This window comes from Lissotriton vulgaris, chromosome 2_1 (genome assembly GCF_964263255.1).
Source record: "Lissotriton vulgaris chromosome 2_1, aLisVul1.2, whole genome shotgun sequence".
Classification (NCBI taxonomy): Eukaryota; Metazoa; Chordata; class Amphibia; order Caudata; family Salamandridae; genus Lissotriton; species Lissotriton vulgaris.
In genome coordinates this window covers 1,431,821,637-1,431,843,146 of record NC_141687.1, presented here as the reverse complement: position 1 = coordinate 1,431,843,146, position 21,510 = coordinate 1,431,821,637, and the positions used below count along the sequence as shown (strand labels likewise).

Sequence of the window (21,510 nt, the reverse complement as noted above, 5' to 3'; positions counted from 1 at the left end):
ACCTGGAAAAAGGAGAATTTATGCACCTCTGGAGTTCGCCAATGCCTCTCCTCCGTATTCACCTGGCTAGCCAAATCATCCCTCAAATGCAACGAGGATAAAACAGAAATCCTGCTCTACGGCCAATTCCCCAGTGACTTTAAGGAGTCCATCTGGCCCGGTGAATCAACATGCCCCAAGGGAGAGAACGGGATTGCCAAGAATCTGGGAATTTGGTTCGGAGCCGACTTATGTTTCCGTGACCAGATTTCACGCTTGGCTGGAACATGCTTTGGAACTCTGACCACTCTTCGCAAGTTCTTTCCCCTCCTTCCTCAATCGGCGAAAGAAACGGTTGCTAGGGCTCTGGTACTCTCCCGGCTGGACTACTCAAACGCCCTCTATTTAGGGGCTCCTGACTATATGATCAAGAAGCTACAGGTTGTCCAGAATGCCACGGTGAGACTCATTTTTAACATCCCCAGGAGACTCAGCATGCGCAAACAGCTGAAGGATCTTCACTGGCTCCCTGTGGCTCAACGAGTGCGCTTTAAAACTTTGGTCATCGTCTACAAAGCCCTCAATGGACCATGCCCCTCTTACCTAGCCAAAAGGTTCACACCCTACCTCCCATCCCGTCAGCTGCGCTCCACCTCCAAAAAGCAGGTGATCATCCCCAGATTTAGAAGAGTCCGCCTGGGTGGACAATCCCTCATGGTAAAGGGAGCTCAAATGTGGAACGCCCTGCCAGACGCTCTTAGACACGCTCCCAATCTGACCAATTTTAAAAAACTGCTCAAAACTCACCTCTTTCAAACTCATGATTAGCATACCTCCTTCCCACTCTGTTTCAGTTTCACTCCCGCGCCAGGACAGTCTTGACTATCGGAGCGCGCTACAAAACCACATATAACATAACATAACATTCACCCCAGTACAAAGATCTGGGCCTAAATCCATCGTTTTTTTGCTCACCATGCCGTTCCAGTTTGAACCCAGCCATATGCAAATCAGTCTTGACCCTGTGCCTCATTGGAACAGTCCAGCCCGAAATGCCAAGCCCGGTCCTCCCTGGACTGGAAACAAGCATCCTAGGACCGGTTTCGCGGTTTCACCCCTCTTCAGCCAGGATAGCTTGATTCCAGTGCCATGAGTTGAAATGGCCCTTTTTACTTAGCTTCAAAGCTTAGACACTATTGCCCTCCTGGACTCCTTAGGTCTAGCGATAAAGCATTGTTACTTATTCCTTGCGTCAAAATGGTCCAATCAGGTGGCAGGTCTTTGTCTTACTTTGCTGAGTATTACTGGAACAAATTGCCACATCATATTCGAACTTGTGCGAATCACTGTGTCTTCAGTAAAGTACTTAAGATAACTTTGTTCTGATTTAGATACTGATGTTGCCTTTCTCTCTTGGTTTTTCCTAGATACCCCTCCTAGGGGGATTGTGCTCGTTCTAAATTAAACTTAACATAACATCATATGCTCATATTTTCATTGAGGGATTACTGCCGCAAGGGGAAATAAAAGTCAATGCAAACTGGTCATAAAAAGGCCACTATAAAATGGTGACTAAGGAAGGGGGTATTCAAAATTATTCTCTGCCAAAAGCAGTTATAGAACAGCAACTGAAACACTGGTTCCCTTTTAAATTATCGTATTTATTTACTATTTGTTCTAAGAAGCTCCGTATTGGATGGTTCATTGTGGCCAGTCGTCTTGAAATTTTTTCATAAAAGGCTTCAGCTGAATTCATTTTTCCCTTTTGTGGAAATGTATACATGGTTTGAGAAACTTAAATAATCCAAACTCATTTCTTTGTGGAAAATGGAACCATCTGCTGCCTAAAACAAGCAAAAGGTGATGTTGCAGTACACATTTCCCTGAAAAAAAGCATGACTCAGTTGAAGGGGCGTATTCAGAAGGTTTGAGACAATTGAGGTGCATGCTCTCTCTTGTAAGCCCCTGGCCTTTTACATGATTCCAGATAATTAGAAAATGTCAAACTGCATAAGTAGGTTTGTTTTTTACTGTTCTGCTGGATGTTTGCTTATTTTTGTATGACTTGATGGTGGTTTGAGTAATTGATTTACTAACCGTTAAAATAATTTTTAATGACTTGTAATTTGCAGTTCTCTTCCAGGGGTATACTCATCAAAGTCATAAGCACTGAATAGTCCCGCCCTCGTGCGGGACCCCGGAGCAATAGCCAATAATATGCATATATCTACACATATATATATATATATATATATATATATATATATATATATATATATATATATACATACATATAAATACACATATAATAACTATATATATATATAGATAATATGCATTATACATATGCAGCCTAAAATAATCATACTAGGCTCAAAAGACTGCCCCCAAATGCCTGAAACAAATCTTTACATTTGTAAAATAAAGACATATAAATGACATTATATGAAAATGCAAAGAAGCAAGCACTGCCTTTGTTGTCTTTGAAACACACCACCTTTATTTTCAAAGGTAAAACAGGCAGGACCATAGAGGCAGCTTTAGCCTAGATAGGCTGCATTGTAACAATAGGAAAAAAAAACTGGCGCCGTGCCTTTAAGACCTCTGTGAGCCTCCAGGCTCCCATCATGCACCACAGGTGACAGTTAGGTCAGTTCTTTTTTCTGGCTCCTTTTGTGAGGATCCTGGAGCATTGAGCTCGCCAGTTGGTGATTTTATTTCACTTTTTTCTGGTAGTTCTTTCAATTTTTTGTCATTACTCGACATCTTTAGTCTTTACCTGACTAATTCAACAATTTTTGTGGTTTTTTTGACCTTTTTTTCCAGTCACAATGCCTGCCTTATTTAGTAAGTGCCCGGCCTGTGGAAAAAAAATGTCTAAAACAGACCCTCATTCGGTCTGTGTGGCTTGTCTTCCATCTACACACAAGCCAGAACTTTGCTACCATTGCAGCAAGTTATCAAACAGAACTTTAAGAGAGAGGGAGAAGAGCAGGCTTCAGTTCCTGCATGACAGAGGTGAAACCGTGAGTGGAGGAGAAGAACTTCACTCCAGGAAACCTTCTCCTCAGCGGAAAGAACATAAGGAAAGAGGGGAGAAGACAAAACATCGTTCCCCGTCGACTTCGAGGGACAGATCTTCTTCTAGAGTTCCGGTATGTTCGAAATCGTCAAAATCAGCGTCACGTCTTCCGTCGATGTCGCCGTCGAAGAAGGATTCGCCGTCGAAGAGAGGTGAGAGACGCCATGAGCGTAGGCGATCCAAGTCTGGCTCCCCTACGACTACGAGAGGACGGGACTCGACTTCGTCTCATCGACGTCGCCGTTCGCCGTCGAAGTCAGTCAAGGCCGCCGTCAAGAGGCGCTATGACACCGACGTCGAACCGGGAATTGGAGGCTTCGACGTCGAAGAGCCCTGACCAGTTGGCGTCGAGGCTCACGACGCCTAGAAAAGCTTCGTCGTCTAAGCGCTTGACTCCATCACCTAAGAGACCCTCCACGTCGAGGAGGTCGCCGTCGAGAAAGTAGACGCCGAGGAGGACGCCGCCGAGGAGGACGCCGCCGAGGAGGACGCCGCCGAGGAGGTCGACGCCGAGAAGATCACCTATGGAAAGATCAACGTCGAAGAGGCCACGTTCCACTTCGCCTGCAGCTAAACGACCTAGAACGGTTTCTAAAGACCGATCTCCGGTTTCTGTGGCTGTTTCTGGGAGTTCGTCTTCATCCCCTGAGCTAAATATAGTTCAGATCGCTCCAGAGCCTTCAAGAGCGCCATCGCCTACAGGAGCTAACATCTCCCCACGATGGTTGGGAGAACTTAGAGACTGGAAGATAAGGAGAATCAATCTTCCAAAGTCTAGGTCCAGGTCGCCGGTGTCGAAAAGACCCGTGTCAAGATCAAGGTCACCTCTTCTTCGAGTGACCCAGTCTCCTGGAAGGCGGCAGCGTACTCCGCAGAGGAAGTCTCCATCCGTGAGAAGGCGGACTACACCTTCTCCGAGGTCTTCACATCACCGATCATCCAAGAGACGTGATACGAGATCCTCGACAAGATCTACGAATTCGAAGAGAGATTACTCGCCGACGTTATCTTCGACTCCTCCAAGCAGGATATCGCCGATTGATGACGTAATCACTTTTAATGAGGTTCTTTGCCGGGGAGCAGTGAAACGTCATATAGAGATGCCTGTCTCTACTACGAAGACTACAGTTATCTTCGAAACTTTGCATCAAAGATTATCATCGAGACCTTTACTTCCTCTGGTTCCAGGTCTCTTGGAGCCTGCCGAATATAAGTTCTTGACACCGGCTTCTTTGGGAGCGGTCCCCTCACGGATCGCAAAGAAGTACAGGGCTCTGGACATTGACCCGTTATTTTTAAGAGCAGAGCCGCAACCTGATTCGGTCATCGTCTCAGCGGCACGTAAAAATCAGAATGGATCGACGTCCTCGTCTGTTCCCCCAGACAAGGATAGCAAGACTTTGGATTCGGTAGGAAAGAAAATGTGTGCCACTTCTGCTTCCTACATGAAGGTTGCCAGCGCCTCCGCTTTGTTGGGTCGCTATGACCGTTCTCTTTGGGATTCCTTATCCCGGTTCGCTGAAAAACTTCCCAAAGAAGACAAGAATGACTTCCTGGAAATACTTCATGAAGGTGGGCTAGTGTCTAATCAGGTGATTAGCGCAGCTGCGGATGCTTCCGATCTATCCACGCATGGCTATGCTCATGGTCTTTGCGCGAGACGTTCAGCCTGGCTAAGACTTACGGGACTTAAACCTGAAGCCCAGCACCGCATCTTAAACCTGCCTTTTAATGGGAAAACGCTCTTTGGGTCTCATGCTGACGACGAAATGTCAAAAATGAAGACAGAGCTGGATACTGTGAGAGCTGTAGGTCTCGAAAAGAGAAAGGACAATTTTAAGAAAAAATACCGTCCTTATGATCGGAGACAGGGCCAGCAGAGGGTTCAAACCCCTCAATGGTCTTCACAACAGAATCAAGGAAGATCTCAGTTCTCCCAGCGTCGTCCTGGTAGAGGAAGAGGTGGAATTTCCAGACAGACTGCTCCTGGAAACAAGCAGCAACAGCAAAAGCAGTGAGTGTTTGCTTCCCCTGAGCCCGTTGACCACTCCGGTGGGGGGAAGTGTGCGTTTTTACCTGGAGGAGTGGAAAAACATCACAAATGACGCATGGGTGCTGAATATTGTGCAAAATGGATATGCAATCAGGTTCAAGTTTCCTCCACCTTCAATTCTTCCTCAAAAGACTGTATTCCATCGTCTTCACCTTTTAAAAAAGGAAGTGTCAGTGTTACTCCTAAAGAAAGCCATCGAAGAGGTCCCAAGGACACAACGTCGAAAAGGAATTTACTCCCGTTACTTCCTAGTTCAAAAGAAAGGTCCAAGCAGGGAGTTCAGGCCCATACTAGATCTCAGGCGCCTCAATCAGTTCATTCGGCGAGAAAAATTCAGAATGCTGGCGTTACACCAAATAATTCCACTCTTACATCAAAAGGACTGGATGTGCTCCATAGATCTTCAGGATGCGTATTTTCACATCCCCGTTGCCCCAAAGCATCGGAAGTTTCTAAGGTTCTGCATTCAGACCAATCATTACCAGTTCGCAGTCTTGCCCTTCGGGCTAAAGTCAGCTCCTCGCACCTTTTCAAAGTGCATGACAGTCGTAGCGGCTTTCCTAAGAAAGAGGCATATTTTCGTCTATCCCTATTTAGACGATTGGCTGATAAAGAGTGCCTCTCCAGTTCTACTTCAGCAACATCTCACGTTCTGTATTCATCAGCTGCGAAAACTAGGTCTGCACGTGAACTTCAAGAAGTCTATCCTCAATCCCACACAGAGCATCCACTATCAGGGCGCACTTCTGGATTCAAAGGGCGCAAAAGCGTATCCTTCGGAGGAGAGACTATCATCCATTCTCCTCAAGTGCCAAACAATGTTAAAGACTCTTCGACCAACGGCCAGACAGATCTCGTCTCTGCTAGGATCCATGGCGTCTTGCATTTTCCTTGTTCCAAATGCCATTCTACACATGAGACCCCTGCAACAGTCACTGGAGGATCAGTGGTCCCAGCTTTCAAACCGATGGGAAGACAAACTATCATTGCCTCTGTTGGTGCGAATCTCCATTCAATGGTGGATGCAGCGGAATCATCTAGTTGTGGGAGTACCTTTTCAGGAGGACATGCCCAAACGATCCCTGGTGACAGATGCGTCCCTGCAGGGTTGGGGCGCTCATCTAGAGTCACTTCAAGTTCAAGGAGTGTGGTCGAAGAAAGAAAAGTTGTATCACATCAACATGTTGGAGCTCAGAGCTGTCCATCTAGCTCTCAAGGCTTTCTTTCCTGTGCTCAAGACATCCTCTCTGCTTGTTCAGACGGACAATACAACAAAAATGTACTATCTGAACAAGCAGGGCGGAACGAGATCCAGACCTCTGTCGCTGGAAGCGCAAGCAATCTGGAAGTGGCTTCTGGCTCGGGGTATGAAAATTTCAGCTGTCCATCTGCCCGGTGTCCTCAACGTCCAAGCAGACGAACTAAGCAGACACTTCGCAGAAGCGCACGACTGGGTCTTAAAAGACGAAGTAATAAGAGACGTCTTTCAAACCTGGGGGTTACCAGAGATCGATCTCTTTGCAGACGGAGAAAACGCAAAATGCCCCGTCTTCGCATCCAGGTACCCACAACGAGGATCCAAGGGGAATGCTCTGTGGATAGACTGGACAGAGACGTTACTCTACGCTTTTCCACCGATTCCACTCATTCCCTTGGTGATCAAGAAACTGTACAATTCCAAGACGGACATGATTCTGGTGGCTCCGGATTGGCCTCGCCAATGGTGGTACCCGGATCTCCTGCATCTCTCCAAGATACCGCACAAGAGACCTCCTTGCTTTCCGGATCTGCTGACGAGAGAGAACAGCAGGGTGTTCCACCCCAACCTGCCGTCCCTGAAGCTAGCAGTATGGTACCTGAGTTCGTCCAGTATGGTCACCTAGGTCTCTCTCAGGACTGTATGTTCATTTTAAAGGAGGCAAGGAGAGCTTCTACAAGAAAGACATATGCTTTCAAGTGGAAGCGATTTTTCACGTGGTGTGCTGCTGAAGGTCATGACCCCATTTGAGGTCAGGAACAGGTACTGTTACCATACTTACTTTCTTTGGCCAAAGCAGGTTTACAGTATTCATCTATTAAGGTCCATCTGGCAGCAATAACAGCTTATCGAAAGTCCCCTACTCAGGTTTCTTTCTTTCAAATGCCAGTTGTGAAGGATTTCCTAGAGGGTCTCAGGAAGGTGTATCCTCCTGTGAGGGCCCCCTCACCTCCTTGGGAGCTTAATGTGGTTTTGTCTAAATTGATGGGTCCCCCATTCGAACCTATACATAAAGCTTCTCTTCAACATCTGTCGTGGAAGGTGTCTTTCCTTGTAGCTATCACTTCTGCGCGCAGGGTGAGCGAGATTCAGGCGTTTTGTGCAACAGAACCCTATCTCGTTTTCCATGCGAATAGAGTGGTACTTCGGACTCATCCGAGATTTCTCCGTAAAGTAATCTCGGATTTTCACATAAATCAATCAGTGACACTACCTACGTTTTTTGCTACTCCGAGCTCTTCTGCAGAAAGAGCTCTGCACTCTTTGGATTTGAAAAGAGTTTTGAAGTTTTACCTTGATAAAACTAAGAGTGTCAGAAAGACTGATCATCTATTTGTGAACTACGGTCCTCTAAATACGGGTTTTCCTGCTACTAAGAGGTCCATTTCTAGATGGATTGTGTCATGCATTTTGTTATGTTATCAGTTGGCACGAAAGCAGCTCCCGGGTAGGCCTAGAGCTCATTCCACTAGAGGAAAGGCTGCTACTATAGCAATGCTTAAAAATGTTCCTGTACATGAAATTTGCAAGGCAGCTACGTGGTGGTCGGTTCACACATTTGCCCGCCATTACTGCCTTGATTCTGATGCTCAGGCTGATGCCCAAGTTGGTCAGGCATCACTGAGAAATTTGTTTGGGTAATTCACATAAGAGTGTGCTGTCTAGAAAGACTGGTGTTCGTCCGCAGGGTATGGGATGGGCTTGCTACTCTATTTAGTGCTTATGACTATTGATGAGTATCCCCTGGAAGAGAAGGATTAGTTACTTACCTGTAATCCTAGTTCTCTTCCAGGGGTATACTCCTCAGTCATAAGCACACCCACCCTCCTCCCCGGACGAATACCAGAACTGGCTATTTTACGCATTACCCATGCTGTGTTTACACCGTTATACGCCGTCCAAAAAGAACTGACCTAACTGTCACCTGTGGTGCATGATGGGAGCCTGGAGGCTCACAGAGGTCTTAAAGGCACGGCGCCAGTTTTTTTTTCCTATTGTTACAATGCAGCCTATCTAGGCTAAAGCTGCCTCTATGGTCCTGCCTGTTTTACCTTTGAAAATAAAGGTGGTGTGTTTCAAAGACAACAAAGGCAGTGCTTTCTTCTTTGCATTTTCATATAATGTCATTTATATGTCTTTATTTTACAAATGTAAAGATTTGTTTCAGGCATTTGGGGGCAGTCTTTTGAGCCTAGTATGGTTATTTTAGGCTGCATATGTATAATGCATATTATCTACATATATATATAGTTATTATATGTGTATTTATATGTATGTATATATATATATGTAGATATATGCATATTATTGGCTATTGCTCCGGGGTCCCGCACGAGGGCGGGACTATTCAGTGCTTATGACTTTGATGAGTATACCCCTGGAAGAGAACTACAGGTAAGTAACTAATCCTTCCCTTAGCTTGAAAATTAGAAAAAGTCGCCAGCTAACTGGTTATTTTGGAGGAAATGCATTGGCAACAGTGTCTAATGAGGTTAGATTGGGCCCCAAACCAGTTTTCACTTGCACACTAGGTGTTAGAGATATTACCCCCGCCACTAACAATTTGAGGTTGAAATGGAGGGGGGTTGATAGTGGTAGCATAGTTGAGCTTGTTACAAACAAGCATCAACATCTAATCGACTCATGTACACTCTCAGATGGGAATCATTTAAGGGTAATCACAGATTTTACTAGTCTGTGTGCCGTAATAAAGTCACTCCTAACTGTCCCAAACCAAAGTATAGATAGGGATCCCAGGTGGTTTGACCGCAACTGCTCAGCTGCAAACAGAGACTTACGTAAGGCACTGAGCGCAAAACCCAGATGTCAAATGGAGGTTAGGGCGGCAAGAAAGAAGTATAAATCTACAATAGGGGAACGTAAGGCAGCAATATTGATAGAGCAGTGGGAGCTGTTAACTGATTCTACAGCAGGAAAGAACGGAACTGCTTTTTGGCCAGCAGTCAAAAAGATGCGTAATATGGGAAACCAACTATCCGCAATTAGCTGCACTATCCCAAGCATTTGGTGGGAAGATCATTTCTCCAAAGTGTATGCCACACCTCCTAAGGTTAATGACAGTTATACACTAGGTCAACTGTGTTCATTGCAGATCAGCATAGGTGAGGTGATTGCGACTATTAAACAGAGCCTTGGTAATAAGCCCCCTGTGCCAGACGGCTTTCCAATAGACATCATTAAATGGAAACCGGAACTCTGGGCACCTATACTAACAAATGTTTTTAACAGTCTGCCAATAGTGCCAATGCCGGATACGTGGTCTACAAACATAATAGTGCCAATATATAAGAAGGGTGAGAGAACAGACCCAGTCAATTATAGACCAATTTCATTGCTAGATAATACTTTGAAAATTCTCGGACGAGTCCTATATAACATGGTTAATGAATGGGCAGAGGAAACAGGTGTTCTAGACCCTTGTCAAATGGGCTTTAGAAGCAGGGTGGGGACGCTAGAACAGTGCTTGAATTTAAATTTAGAAATTGGCAAGTACAATATCGCCAGGTCCTCACCAATTTATTTAGCCTTTATGGACTTATCGTCTGCATTCGACCTAGGAAACAGGTCTAAATTGTGGTCTATTCTTCTGGACTATGGCCTAGATGAACCCCTTGTACACTTTTTGGCCTATCTGCACACCGATACAAAAGCTCAAGTAAGGATCGGGATGGCAGGAGATCTCTAGGGCCATAAAGGTGGAAAGAGGAGTTAGACAGGGGTGCATTTTAGCACCCCTGTTGTTCTTCATTTATATCAATGGGTTAAGTAACTCCCTAAAATTTGCAACTATGGACGTTCCGAAAATAAGAGGGGGATTGTTACCGACACTGCTTTACGCAGATGATGCAGTGCTTATGGGCCTCACACCAAATGCTTTACGCACTTTGGTCAAAACTTTCACACAGTACATGGATAATTTAGATCTTAAAGTGAATTAAAAAAAATCTTTTATTATGTCCTGTGGGCCAGGGAAAAGACAACTTAGTTCTATTTCGGTAGGAACTGATAAATTATATTCCACAAACACATTTCCCCACTTAAAAATGGTTTTTGCTGCGAACGGCTCGTGGAGTGGACATTTGGTCCACGCCACGAGCAAGTTCTCAAAAGCCATTAATTCCATTCTTAGTCTCCCACGGCCTAAGAAAATATGAACAACTAAAGCGATTGTTTTTAAATTGCAGTGTGCCCCGGTAGCAACATACGGGGCGGAGATATGGGGCCTGGGTAAAACACCCAGCATTCAAACCAAGGAAAATCGTTTTTGCAGGAAAATTCTTGGAGTTCCTATCTCCACTTCAGAGTATATTTGTCATTGTGAATTAAATCTGCACTACATATCAGATTTTATAGCAACTAGACCGGCCTTGTTTTGGCTGGCTATCTGGAGGAATAATTTGGCCTCTCTAACCCACGAAATCATAAGAGATTGTCTCACCTGTGAGAAAGAGATGACAATCCCTTGGCTCTCTGGAGTCTTTAATAAACTGAGCAGTGTGGGTAAAGGCCATCTTTTTACCGATCCCTCCAAGATTGAGCCTATAGATAAAAATGAAACAAAGTTCGCACTCTATGCACTTTACAATAAAGAGAGACTGGAAGGGGATTTAACCAAATCAACCGCCCAGGCCTATGTGAATAAAGATTTGCATAGGCAACCGATCCCACTGTATCTAACGTTACCGATGACAAATTGGGAAAGATCACTTTTGTTCCGTCTAAGGGCAGGTACTGTAAGATTCCTATTATGTTTTCCATTAGGTTATTCTTTACAAAATCTATAGACCAGTTGTGCCCATGCGATGGAGTGAGTACACAAAACTATCTACATTTTTTCTTTTCCTGCAAATTTTATTTAAAATATATCAAATGGTTTTTAGTCCCATATTTTAAGAAACAAAGACCACTTTCCTTGGAACAGTCCTACCTGATGCTGCTTTCCCTGTATAATGATGAATTGATAATTCGTGCCAGCACTTTCCTAAGAGTTATTACTCATGTACGTAAAACGATGGAAAACCCTTGAAATAATGTTTGTACTGTGGCTGTTAATTACATGTAATTTGTGTTTGTTTTTAAATGTAATTTGGAAACTATAAATCATTTTACTGGGATTGTGTTTATATGTGATTGCTTTTATGGATTTTTTTAAATTCAAATAAAGATTTTAAATCTGAATCTGAATCGGACTTGTAATTTGCAGTTCCCTTAGCTTGAAAATTAGAAAAAGTCGCCAGCTAACTGGTTATTTTGGAGGATATGCATTGGCAACAGTGTCATCTCTGTTTTTGCTTTATGATGACTAAGCAGCTTCCAAATGTGTAAAACAAATCTATAGAATACCTAAAAGTAGAATTGAAAGGAAACATTTTATAATATGTTGAATTACTCCAAGTATTTTAAAACAATGTATTCTTTGTAAATAATTGAGTACTGATATGTTTTTCCTTTTTAGTCCCAGTGGTTCCTTGTTGTCCTGCTTAGATCAGGTTAAAACCTACCTACTTTCAGATGGAACTTGCAAATGTGGCTTGGAATGTCCGCTTATTCTTCCTAAGGTAAAGTATTATCCGTGCAAATTCACTGTTTTAACATTGTATGTTAGTAAGGGGAGTCCATTTTATCATTTGCTATTTTGAAAGCTAAAATGTCTGTTTGTGTTGTTCCACTGCTTTTTCCATTTTCTTTGAAGAGTCAATAATGTGGATATTTGTATAAGTATAGTTTTGTAGCACTCCCCTCCATTTTGCGTTTCTTCCACGCTTATGATCATGCCTGCGACTATGAAAAACCTTTATAACTAGCTGTGCAGCAATCCAGGACCAGGGAGACCTCACCCGTTGTACAGTTAAGTGGCTGTCACTTGACCAAAAGGGCCACATGTGACAGTCAGAGTAACAAGAACATGTAAAGGGGAGGCTTCATAAAACTCTCTTCCAGCACCAAAATGGTGAATAAGTTCGTAACTTCTCGCTCTTCTCACTGCTGAAAAAAAGATCAAGTTGAATTATAGTTTTATTCTTTTCTGCTTCTCTTCACTTTGGACTCTAGATGCCTCTTTTGCTGTTTTACTTCTCATTTTGTTGTGCCTGCTCCCTCATCAAAAAGTATTGATGCATATTTAAGAAAAGGAAAATAGCATAGTGTTCTAAATCTGGCCTCCCCAAGTCAGTTATGAAAAACTGTCGGATTGCAAACTCTATTGGAGTTTAAAATTGCTCTGTAACTATTTAGGGAGGTCTGTAATGTGAAGTCTGTGTTTTCATGCTGTGGATTTTCTTTGCAGCTGCTTGCATTGTGGGTCAACTTCTAAATCCTGGCCTCAAATGTACTCTCCCTCCCTCTATGTCTGACGTGCTGAAAGGCTGTAGGCGCCCGTCCTTTAAAAATACTTTTATTTTAGGTTGGACCCCTCACAGACATTATTTAGTACTCAACCACTGGAGACCTGCACTTGTGTAAAAGCTACCCGCTGCCAGGCATGGTGGCATCATTTGCACAGATTGTCCAAGCATATTAGCAAGTTTATCCCGTCGGTAATAAATGGTTTATTCTCTCTAGATGGATTTTAAAATTCCTGGTATTGAGGAAAGGCACCCATACTAAAAGAAAACAAAGGGTGTTTAGAATCTACAACATTTTCAGGCTCCATCTAGGTCTTCTTGGGTCTTGTTTACAGAGGAACTTCAGCAGGGTTTTTACTTAAACCCTTGCTGAGAGCCTGACTGATAATTCATACCCATGCTTCCTGTACATAATGTCTGATCGATTGAATCCCTAAAATATGACGCCATTTCAGTCCCATATCTTTCAGGGGTAAATCCCTAGCAACCCTCATCAGGAACATGATTAACTCGCCCTTAACGGCCTTCCAGTGTAACTCTCAAATGAGAGATATGGCTCCCATTCTCACTTGATGTCAGAGCTGAAGTAGAATCAGATTGCAGCAGCATGGATGTGGTTAAATTAGTGCTGTTTGGGCAACCTCCCTTCCCCAGTAATTCAGGCACTCTCACTATGCTAAGATATGAATGTCAGCAGCCCTACATGCCAAGAACAGATGCATACTCGTAAGTAGCATTTTCCTTTCTAATCTTTCATCTTATACAAACATTTCTAAGTTACAATTTTTTGTTATAGTTTCTATATTTATTTTTAGAGATTTGTATATAAACCAAAACAATTGTTAGAGTTTTGAATCTGTGGCAACCAGAGGTAATAAAAAGGTGACCTGGAACAATGTTTATTTGATCATGAGTAAGTTAGTATGGACGAAAGGCAACAGGAGTTGCTTTCTTTTGAGGAAACCTACACAGTGTATAATATATGAGATTCTGTAAAACCTGTAGATTTCAAGATTTTTATTAGATTTGCTTTAGACCTTGCCTGAGGTCAACAAATACATAGATAAAACAATTATATTTCTCGGTCCGTAAAACTATTTTTTTTAACTTTTAAAGAATTTATACAAATGATAACAAGCAAATTAATCAGATGGTGATTTACAAAACTAAATTAAAGTTTATGCAGAGCAGAGATTGTGTCTAAACATATAGGCTTTATATACCAGTGCCTGGCCATTACCAGAATCGGATTTAGGCACACTAGCAACACATGTATAAAACAAATGTAAAACGTCTTGCACTCTACCTTTGCATAAGTCACACATTTCTGTGGAGCTTTCTGATTTGTCCCATTCAGAAGTATGGGTCTTTAGAGGAAGAATCCCCAACCTCATAGAAATGATGGTGCGCCGGACCCTGTGTTCTAAAGAAAAATGTATGTATTGTTGTGGAATTTTGTATTCTGGAGTATCGAAGAGGTGTGCAAAGTGTTTTAGTTGTGAACAATGATCTAGATCCAGATTGTAACTTATTCTTGGAGTGAGGTTCTTTAAAAAAAGCTTCAAGTGTGCAGGAGCCCAAGTTTTCAAAAGTGCAATCGGACTGGATTTGTGCAATACTAAGATTTTATTAAAAGTATGATGTGAGGACTTGTCTCTAAAAGTCTTTGATTTTAAAATGTACCTGAAAGACCCTTGATCTGCATGTAAGCGATTATAGGCCCAGTGAAGCATATTTGTAATAGCTTTTGGACTGACTGGTTAACGCTTAACAGTTTACGCAATATAATCCTTTCTCTTACTTTAAGTGGGTGCCACGCCTTGATCGTAAAATATCCTAAGGCATACGTTAAAATAGGTGGTATTTTTGAACGATAGACCTCTAGTAGGGGTAAAAAGTGTTTGTTCCCGGAGGAAAAGTAAAATGTTTGTAGTGCGCCGACGTGAGCATCAGCCTTTAGCCCGATATACCTAAGATGGGAGAAATTTTGTAAGGTTGGAGTAGAAATTCTTCCTAAGTTATGTGTATTCCTGAACAATCTCCAGGGGCTTATCACCTAATGTCCAGTTGAAGTGGAGAAATTGCTTTCTCCCTCAAAAGGGAACGACTTTTGTTTTAGAAATGTTTTGAACAAAGAAATTTTTGTTAGCATACCGGTTTAAAGCATTTAAGTTTCTTTGTAGTCCTAGTGGAGTGAGATCCATGATTACTACATTGTTGGCGCCCATTAAAATGTGCTTGTCACTTTAAGCTATTTTTGGCGGGAAATTATTAATTATTGGAAAACACTATGAGAGGCCATTTATATAAGGGGAAAATAAAATGGGGTTTAGAACACAGCCTTGCTTTAAGCCATTCCTCATAGGGTTTAACCCCATCAATCCCTTTTCTCCACTCAGTTGGACTTTACACCATGTTGCAGAGTGTATTTATATAATTATGGTAAGTAGGTCGTTAGGTTTTGCAAGTTTTACTAACTTAGTCCAAAGGGTTGACCTATCAATGCAATCAAAGGCAGTGGTAAAATCAACAAAAACACAATATACAACCTGCTGCTCTGATACTACATATTTATCTATTACTGTTTGCAAGGTTGCAATGTTGTCCATTAAAGAATGCTTTGTTTGAAAGCCAGCCTGAGTCATTGCTATCACATCTGAAGAGAATTCCTAGTCTTTCAAGTGTTCCAGTACACATGCTGCAAAGATCTTCCCAGTAGCGTCCAAAAGGGCTATCTATTGATCATTATTGGGCAACAACCGGGAACCTTTTTTTTAAGATGGGAAAGTCGATACTCCCCTGCCATGATTTTGGGGTTTCCCCGGTGGAAATACTGTGGGCAGCCCAAAATTTACTCCAATCTTTCGGATTGGTTTGCGAGTACTTAGATCGGGATTTTACCTGGGCTTATTGCTGCAGATGATCTTGCTGCCTTTATGTAATAGGCTATTTGTTTCGGAGTGGATACTAAAGCTTTTCCTCCTTTCTGGACCAAGATTGTATTGGTTTTGCAGAGTCTTGAGAGCTTGGTGTATAGAGCTCTAATATATACTTCTCCCACTCGGAGGGAGATACTGGTAGTAGAATGGATACGCTTCCTTGTTCTTGTTACTTCAGCTACTATCCTCCAGAACTCCTTACAATTTTTTCAGTTTGCTGCAGTTTGGATATCCACCCAGTTTTAATCTTTATGTGCATGCCGAATTTTCTCCCTTTGTCGTTGGTGTGCTTTTTAGGGCGAGCCTTTCGAAAAGCGCGCGAAGCGCGTTCTCGCTGCAAGAACTATAGTCGGCGGCTCAGCCGACAATGAGTAGAGACAAGAGATGGCCACACACAGCATTGAGAAGCATGGCAGAGTCGGATTACGACGCGCGCCTTCGGATTTGGTCGCGCGCGTGAGCTTGTATCGTAGACCGCTTACGACGCGAGCCTGGTAAGTTTCGGTTTCGCTACTGAGTCCAGATCCATGTGTGCGGCGCACGGAGACAGACTGCTTATTTTCCGCGCACTGCCCTCCACTAACGCTTTATTTTCTACGGTTGCCTAACTTAGCAGAAAAGGGATCGATTATGTTTAAATATGAATCCCAAGCCAATACATATTTATAAAAAAATAAGCAAACTAACGCTTTGTTTTGTGATTATTTCATGCACTCGCCTAAACCTCAGAATTGGGCTTGAAGTAAACGCGGATCAAAACAAGAGCGCACGCAGTGGTGTTTCAGTAAATTTTCTCGGAAGGTTAAAGCAGGTTGTGACGTAGTTCCAAGTGCATGTTGAAAACAGTTGTTTCAATATATACAGCAGGCTTTACAACTCGCGCATTGCCACTGTGTGCCAGACGATGTCGGCTCTCATCACACACCGTCACCATTTATTTTATTTAATGCGATTTTATATAGCGCGAACATTACCCGAAGGTGTCAGAGCGCTTTACAAAAGAACCAGTTACCTTACATAACGACTTTCAATTACATGAGTTACATAAGAGATAAAAGCCGAGAAAAACAAAGACTAAACGTGTAAAAGAGCCGATTATGCACACAGAGCAACACGCCTAGGGGCACTCAATTTCACAGTCTCCAGTAGACGTATAGTCAAGCATGCCGAATGAACAAACATGCAGGCATCAATGCATACAGACAAGCAGCCACATATAAAACAGTGAAGCAGGTACAGGGTGCATTAGCCGTGTATGTTCACCACAGTAGTACTAGCAGAGCTGCCATGATATGCTGCTTCAGTCCAAGATTTTTCTTTGCATTCTGGCACTTGTAGTCCTGTTATATAATGGAATAAATAAGATTAAAACTCCCAGGATTCAATGAAAAACCTGGAATGGAACAGCACATTCCTCATAGACCTGGATAATTATGTTGGATTGCACCAGTAATGCTCCTCAGAGAAGAACTGTGTATTACACTTAGGGATGCAATGGGTGAGAAGTACACTGTGCATCTGAAGAGAAATGAGCGATGTCCAGTTCAGGAGAACAAGATTCTATGCATTATTAAGGAACAGGATGCGAAGCATCATGGCTCTTAGGGTCATGGTATATGGTGTACATGCCGATGGACAACAAGGCGCGCACACCGATGTTTAGCGGGTGGACACAGGCTGATGTGATTTAAAAGTGTGTTTTTAGCAGCAGCAAGGCCAGATCAACTTTTCATATTTAATGTTTTGGAAAACAAATTTGGAGATTTTCAGCTTGTTTTACAAAAGCTTCTGAGAGATTTGTTTTGCGGGTCACAATCCATTGTGGGTAGATGTAGTTTTGTCTTTTTCGTGGGTACCCGTAGACGGTTTGCATTGGACAGGCATACACGGACAGATGCATAAATTGCAGAACAAGTGCCTATGTCCAGTCTGACACCTCTACCCAGTCCTGTTTTTTAATACAGCAGCATTTGTCCTACTAGAATTTTCGACTTGCTTTTGTTTTACTGGTTTTCCTGTGCCTCGGCTTCTGAGCACATTAGCATATTAAGCAATATTTTTATTTTCATGTAGCTTTATTACCCTTTACTGTAGTCGGTAAGGTTCTCCTGCAGTAAATAATTTTTTTAAGCAGCATGCTTATAACAAGCAAGACTAGCACTCTATATTACTGCCAACTTTGCTTAGCATAAGCAACAGCTAACCATTCACAAACAATGTTTATATACCAATTGCAAATTAGAAAAAAAAATGTATGTAAAGCTTTGTCATTTACAATGCCAGTAACTCAAACTTTAATGCTGCGAGACCTATTGCATTGTAAATGCTTGTTCAGCTTTGCAAATTTTCTGTCTGGCCCGGAGTATTTTAGAAATTGCTGTCTGATCAGTTTACTTAAGTTTGGAGTTACACAGACTTTGAAGCTAAATGTTTTCTACGCCTTCCTCACCTGGCTGTATGACTGGTCAAAAATACCACAATCTCTATTATCGAATCCTCGTAAAATGTTATTGGGTCGGTAAAACCTGTATAAATGCACAGCTCTAATTTCTCTATCGGTGACTCGTGATGCACTCAGTCGCCCATTATAAAGAAATAACATCAGAATTCGACAATATTAAGTTGTTACAGTCTGGTTTTGACGTCAGAATACCTGCTGTCAGAGCCAGAAGCTGAGGTGAATGGAAGGTCCGATCACACAGCATAATGGAAGCAGCGAAAAACTGAAGGTTACTTTTCTTTTTTCTGCTCTATTTTAATAGAAAAGATAATCCTCACATGTCAAAATGATCCTTAGAGCCTCATAAGTATTTATCTGGCAACATCTTTTATGTACAAATAAAGGACATGTTCAATCAAATCCGTGTTAATTACGAATGCCTCCAATCGACCAACCTCTGCCCTAAAAGGCGCAGTAAGCACAAACTTTACATACATGTCACCCTTGTGCACATTATTCGTGCACACTAGCAAGTCAGACTTACAATGACTAGCAAAGAGAACATGCTGATTTTTTGCACTCGTTGGAGAAAAGCTAGATTCTTTCCGCATGTTTATATACATTTCGAGCTACTGCAGCTTAAAAAAGTAATTTATATTGAACTACTTCTGGTATCTGCTTGCAACAAATATATAACAGGTTTTTGATAAGTTTCATTTTGCATGATCTAGTTTATTGTTCATGTTTACAAACACGCTCGCTCTTTCTTATGAGAGAGCACGCACTTACGTTTTAAGTGGTTTGTGGTGGTGTGACTGTCTATTATATGGGATAAAGGACCTCCGGCGTACATGATAAATGTTATTGCAAGTTACCTCGGAGTTCCATAACCATATAAAGGATATATGGTTCATGAACTTCTCAGTGACTTGCAATATCCTTATCATGTACAGAAGGGTATCCTTTACCCCTTATTTTATTCTCAAACCGTCCCTTTATCAGTTGAAAGCCCTACCAGAACAAGATTTTACATCAGCTAGGGTGTTTGCCTTCTGATTTTCTTCCCAAGTCAATATTTCAATGCAAAGTGAACTATTTAGATGTCTCGATTCCAGCTTCAGAATCCATTCATGCTCAGACAGCCAAGACCATGCCTGTATATTAAGCGTTTCAACATCAGTTATCAACATCATTTATGCTATTGATGCATTTGATGCCGTTGATTAATTGTATGCCATTGATGCATTTATGCTATTGATGAGATGTGTTAAAAACAAAAAACATTGGAGTGAGCACTATACATCCAAGTTCCACTCTAATGCCATAATTCAAGATATTCAGTTTATGCCTGGGAATATTTTTCTAACAAACCTAGACTTTTAATTTCAATGCTGCCTCGCAGAAAAGTGAAGCTGGTACTTGGGAAAGGAGTGCTAGAACACTGTAGTAGGCTAGTGGTAAGAACTTTGTTAAACTTGTTCTCTGTGTTGAATTTGTTCTCCGAAAGACTCCTTCTCCAAATGGACCAACGGCAGTCTATTATTAATTTCAAGTAATCGTACAGAAAATGAACTGACCACACGTTGTGAGGATTTGCAGCTGCCCAGCACATATGCTTCCAAATTGCTTTATTTTAGTCTGGTCAAAAAGTGCTGCAGTCTCTTGCAAGTTCGGGGGCATGGGACGGTTGGTGTCTAGTGGGTAAGGTGGAAGAGAGGTGTTGCTCCAGTATTTCCTGTTTCTACAGTTACTATCTTCTCATGTATAAGCATTTTTAAAACCTTCATTAAAAATGGAAATGTGATTTCAGAGTCAGCGATATCATTTTGCTGTTACTGTGTAACGTGTATTATCTGCTGTAAAAGTTTTAGCTTCAACATGATTGGGTTGATATTGATCTTTCTATATGAATAATTTGTTTGCCTTTTTAGGTTTTCAGTTTTGATCCTGGGGCTGCTGTGAAATTAAGAACTGCAGAGGATGTAAGGGCAGATGAAGATGTTACTAAGCTGTGCATTCACAAGCGAAAGATCATTGCTGTGGCTGCTCTTCATAAAAGCATGAACGGACCACATCCCTCTGTTGTTTTAAGTAGCCCAGGTGGAGGAACATGTAAGTATATTTTAAAGTATTTTGCTTTTACGTACTATGGATGTTTTAGAAGTCTATTTAGTCTCTATTCATGAAGTTGAAACACTTCCTCTCTATTAAGTTTTCACAATACTCATCCTTGCATATCTGGGACTGGCCTGCAGGGCACTGCGTTATCAGTTTGTGATAAGAGATAAAGAGAAGTTCACTAAACTATAAATTGGGACCTTGCCATTCTCTACTTATGGCCTCACATGATGAAATCATCCAGTCATTGTGACAGCGTCCTATATGATTTGTGGACTTGAAATAATTCAACTCGCTACACCTGTGCCAATTTTGTATCCCCATTCGAGTGATAATGGACATAACCTTTTGCCACATGCGGACACAAAGCATACCTGGCAAGTCACCCTCATGAGGTGGATGTTACTCTTTTTTTACTGATATTCCTGTACCATACAATCAAAATGCCTCTAGAGATTTTAAAGCTGTTGATTCTTTTTAAACGTTAAACACTCTCCAAAAAAGGAGTTTGTGACCTGTTCACCGTAACATGGTATCCCCCTAAAGGCTTCATATGATCTGCAATTTTAGGGGAAGAAATGTCATAGGGAGGCATTTGCAACTGATTAGACACCTTCTGCCAGGCTCTATGGACAACCTTCCGTAGTTTCGATAAAATTCACTAAACACCTGCCTCAGATGAACTCAATGGCATGGAACATTACAGCCGTGCTTACACCACAGTGTGAGCTTAAGACTTCCTAGTGAACCCCCCTACATTCTACATTATTGAACACTGCAGTGCCTTAAAATCTTCAACGAAGTTCTGGAAATAAACATCTCACCTTATAAATGTATTTGTTATACAGAATTTGTCTATTAGAACTATTTAATATAGGCATGTGGCCATATATCCAATGAAGGATAATCTGTTGTCCGCATAAGTTTTGCCCTTTCTCAAACATGTTTAGGAACAGGCTTTTGCTCTAAATAACAGCCTACTTTAAAATGTGACCCTGCAGCTCTCATTGGGTATGCTATGGCTTTACCCTGTTAATTATATGAAGTACTGCTTGCAACCCAAGTTTTAGTTGTTTGTAATACGGTGCACCATATAAATTTCAACATGCACAACCACACCCGCCTCCAGGACTTCACGCTATTTCCAATTGATGCATCCAGTTATGTACACAAAGTAACTACTTTGTATAACTACGATGTTATCAGTGATGTTGTTTAACATGTCATGAGTGATGTTAAATGTGAGATCATACGCAGTGTATTACAGTGGCACAAG

General features: G+C 42.0%; 1 protein-coding gene across 2 annotated transcripts in view; it reads left to right on the top strand.

Annotated features, from left to right (window-relative positions):
• The window catches only part of MBD5 (methyl-CpG binding domain protein 5), a 563,198-nt gene that overhangs the window by 112,759 nt on the left and 428,929 nt on the right, over positions 1-21,510 (top strand). For both annotated transcript variants that reach the window (XM_086957256.1, XM_086957255.1), the window contains exons 4-5: positions 11,849-11,951; positions 20,048-20,228. In XM_086957256.1, the coding sequence (XP_086813382.1) occupies positions 11,849-11,951; positions 20,048-20,228 (284 nt within the window). The remainder of the gene's footprint in view (positions 1-11,848; positions 11,952-20,047; positions 20,229-21,510) is intronic.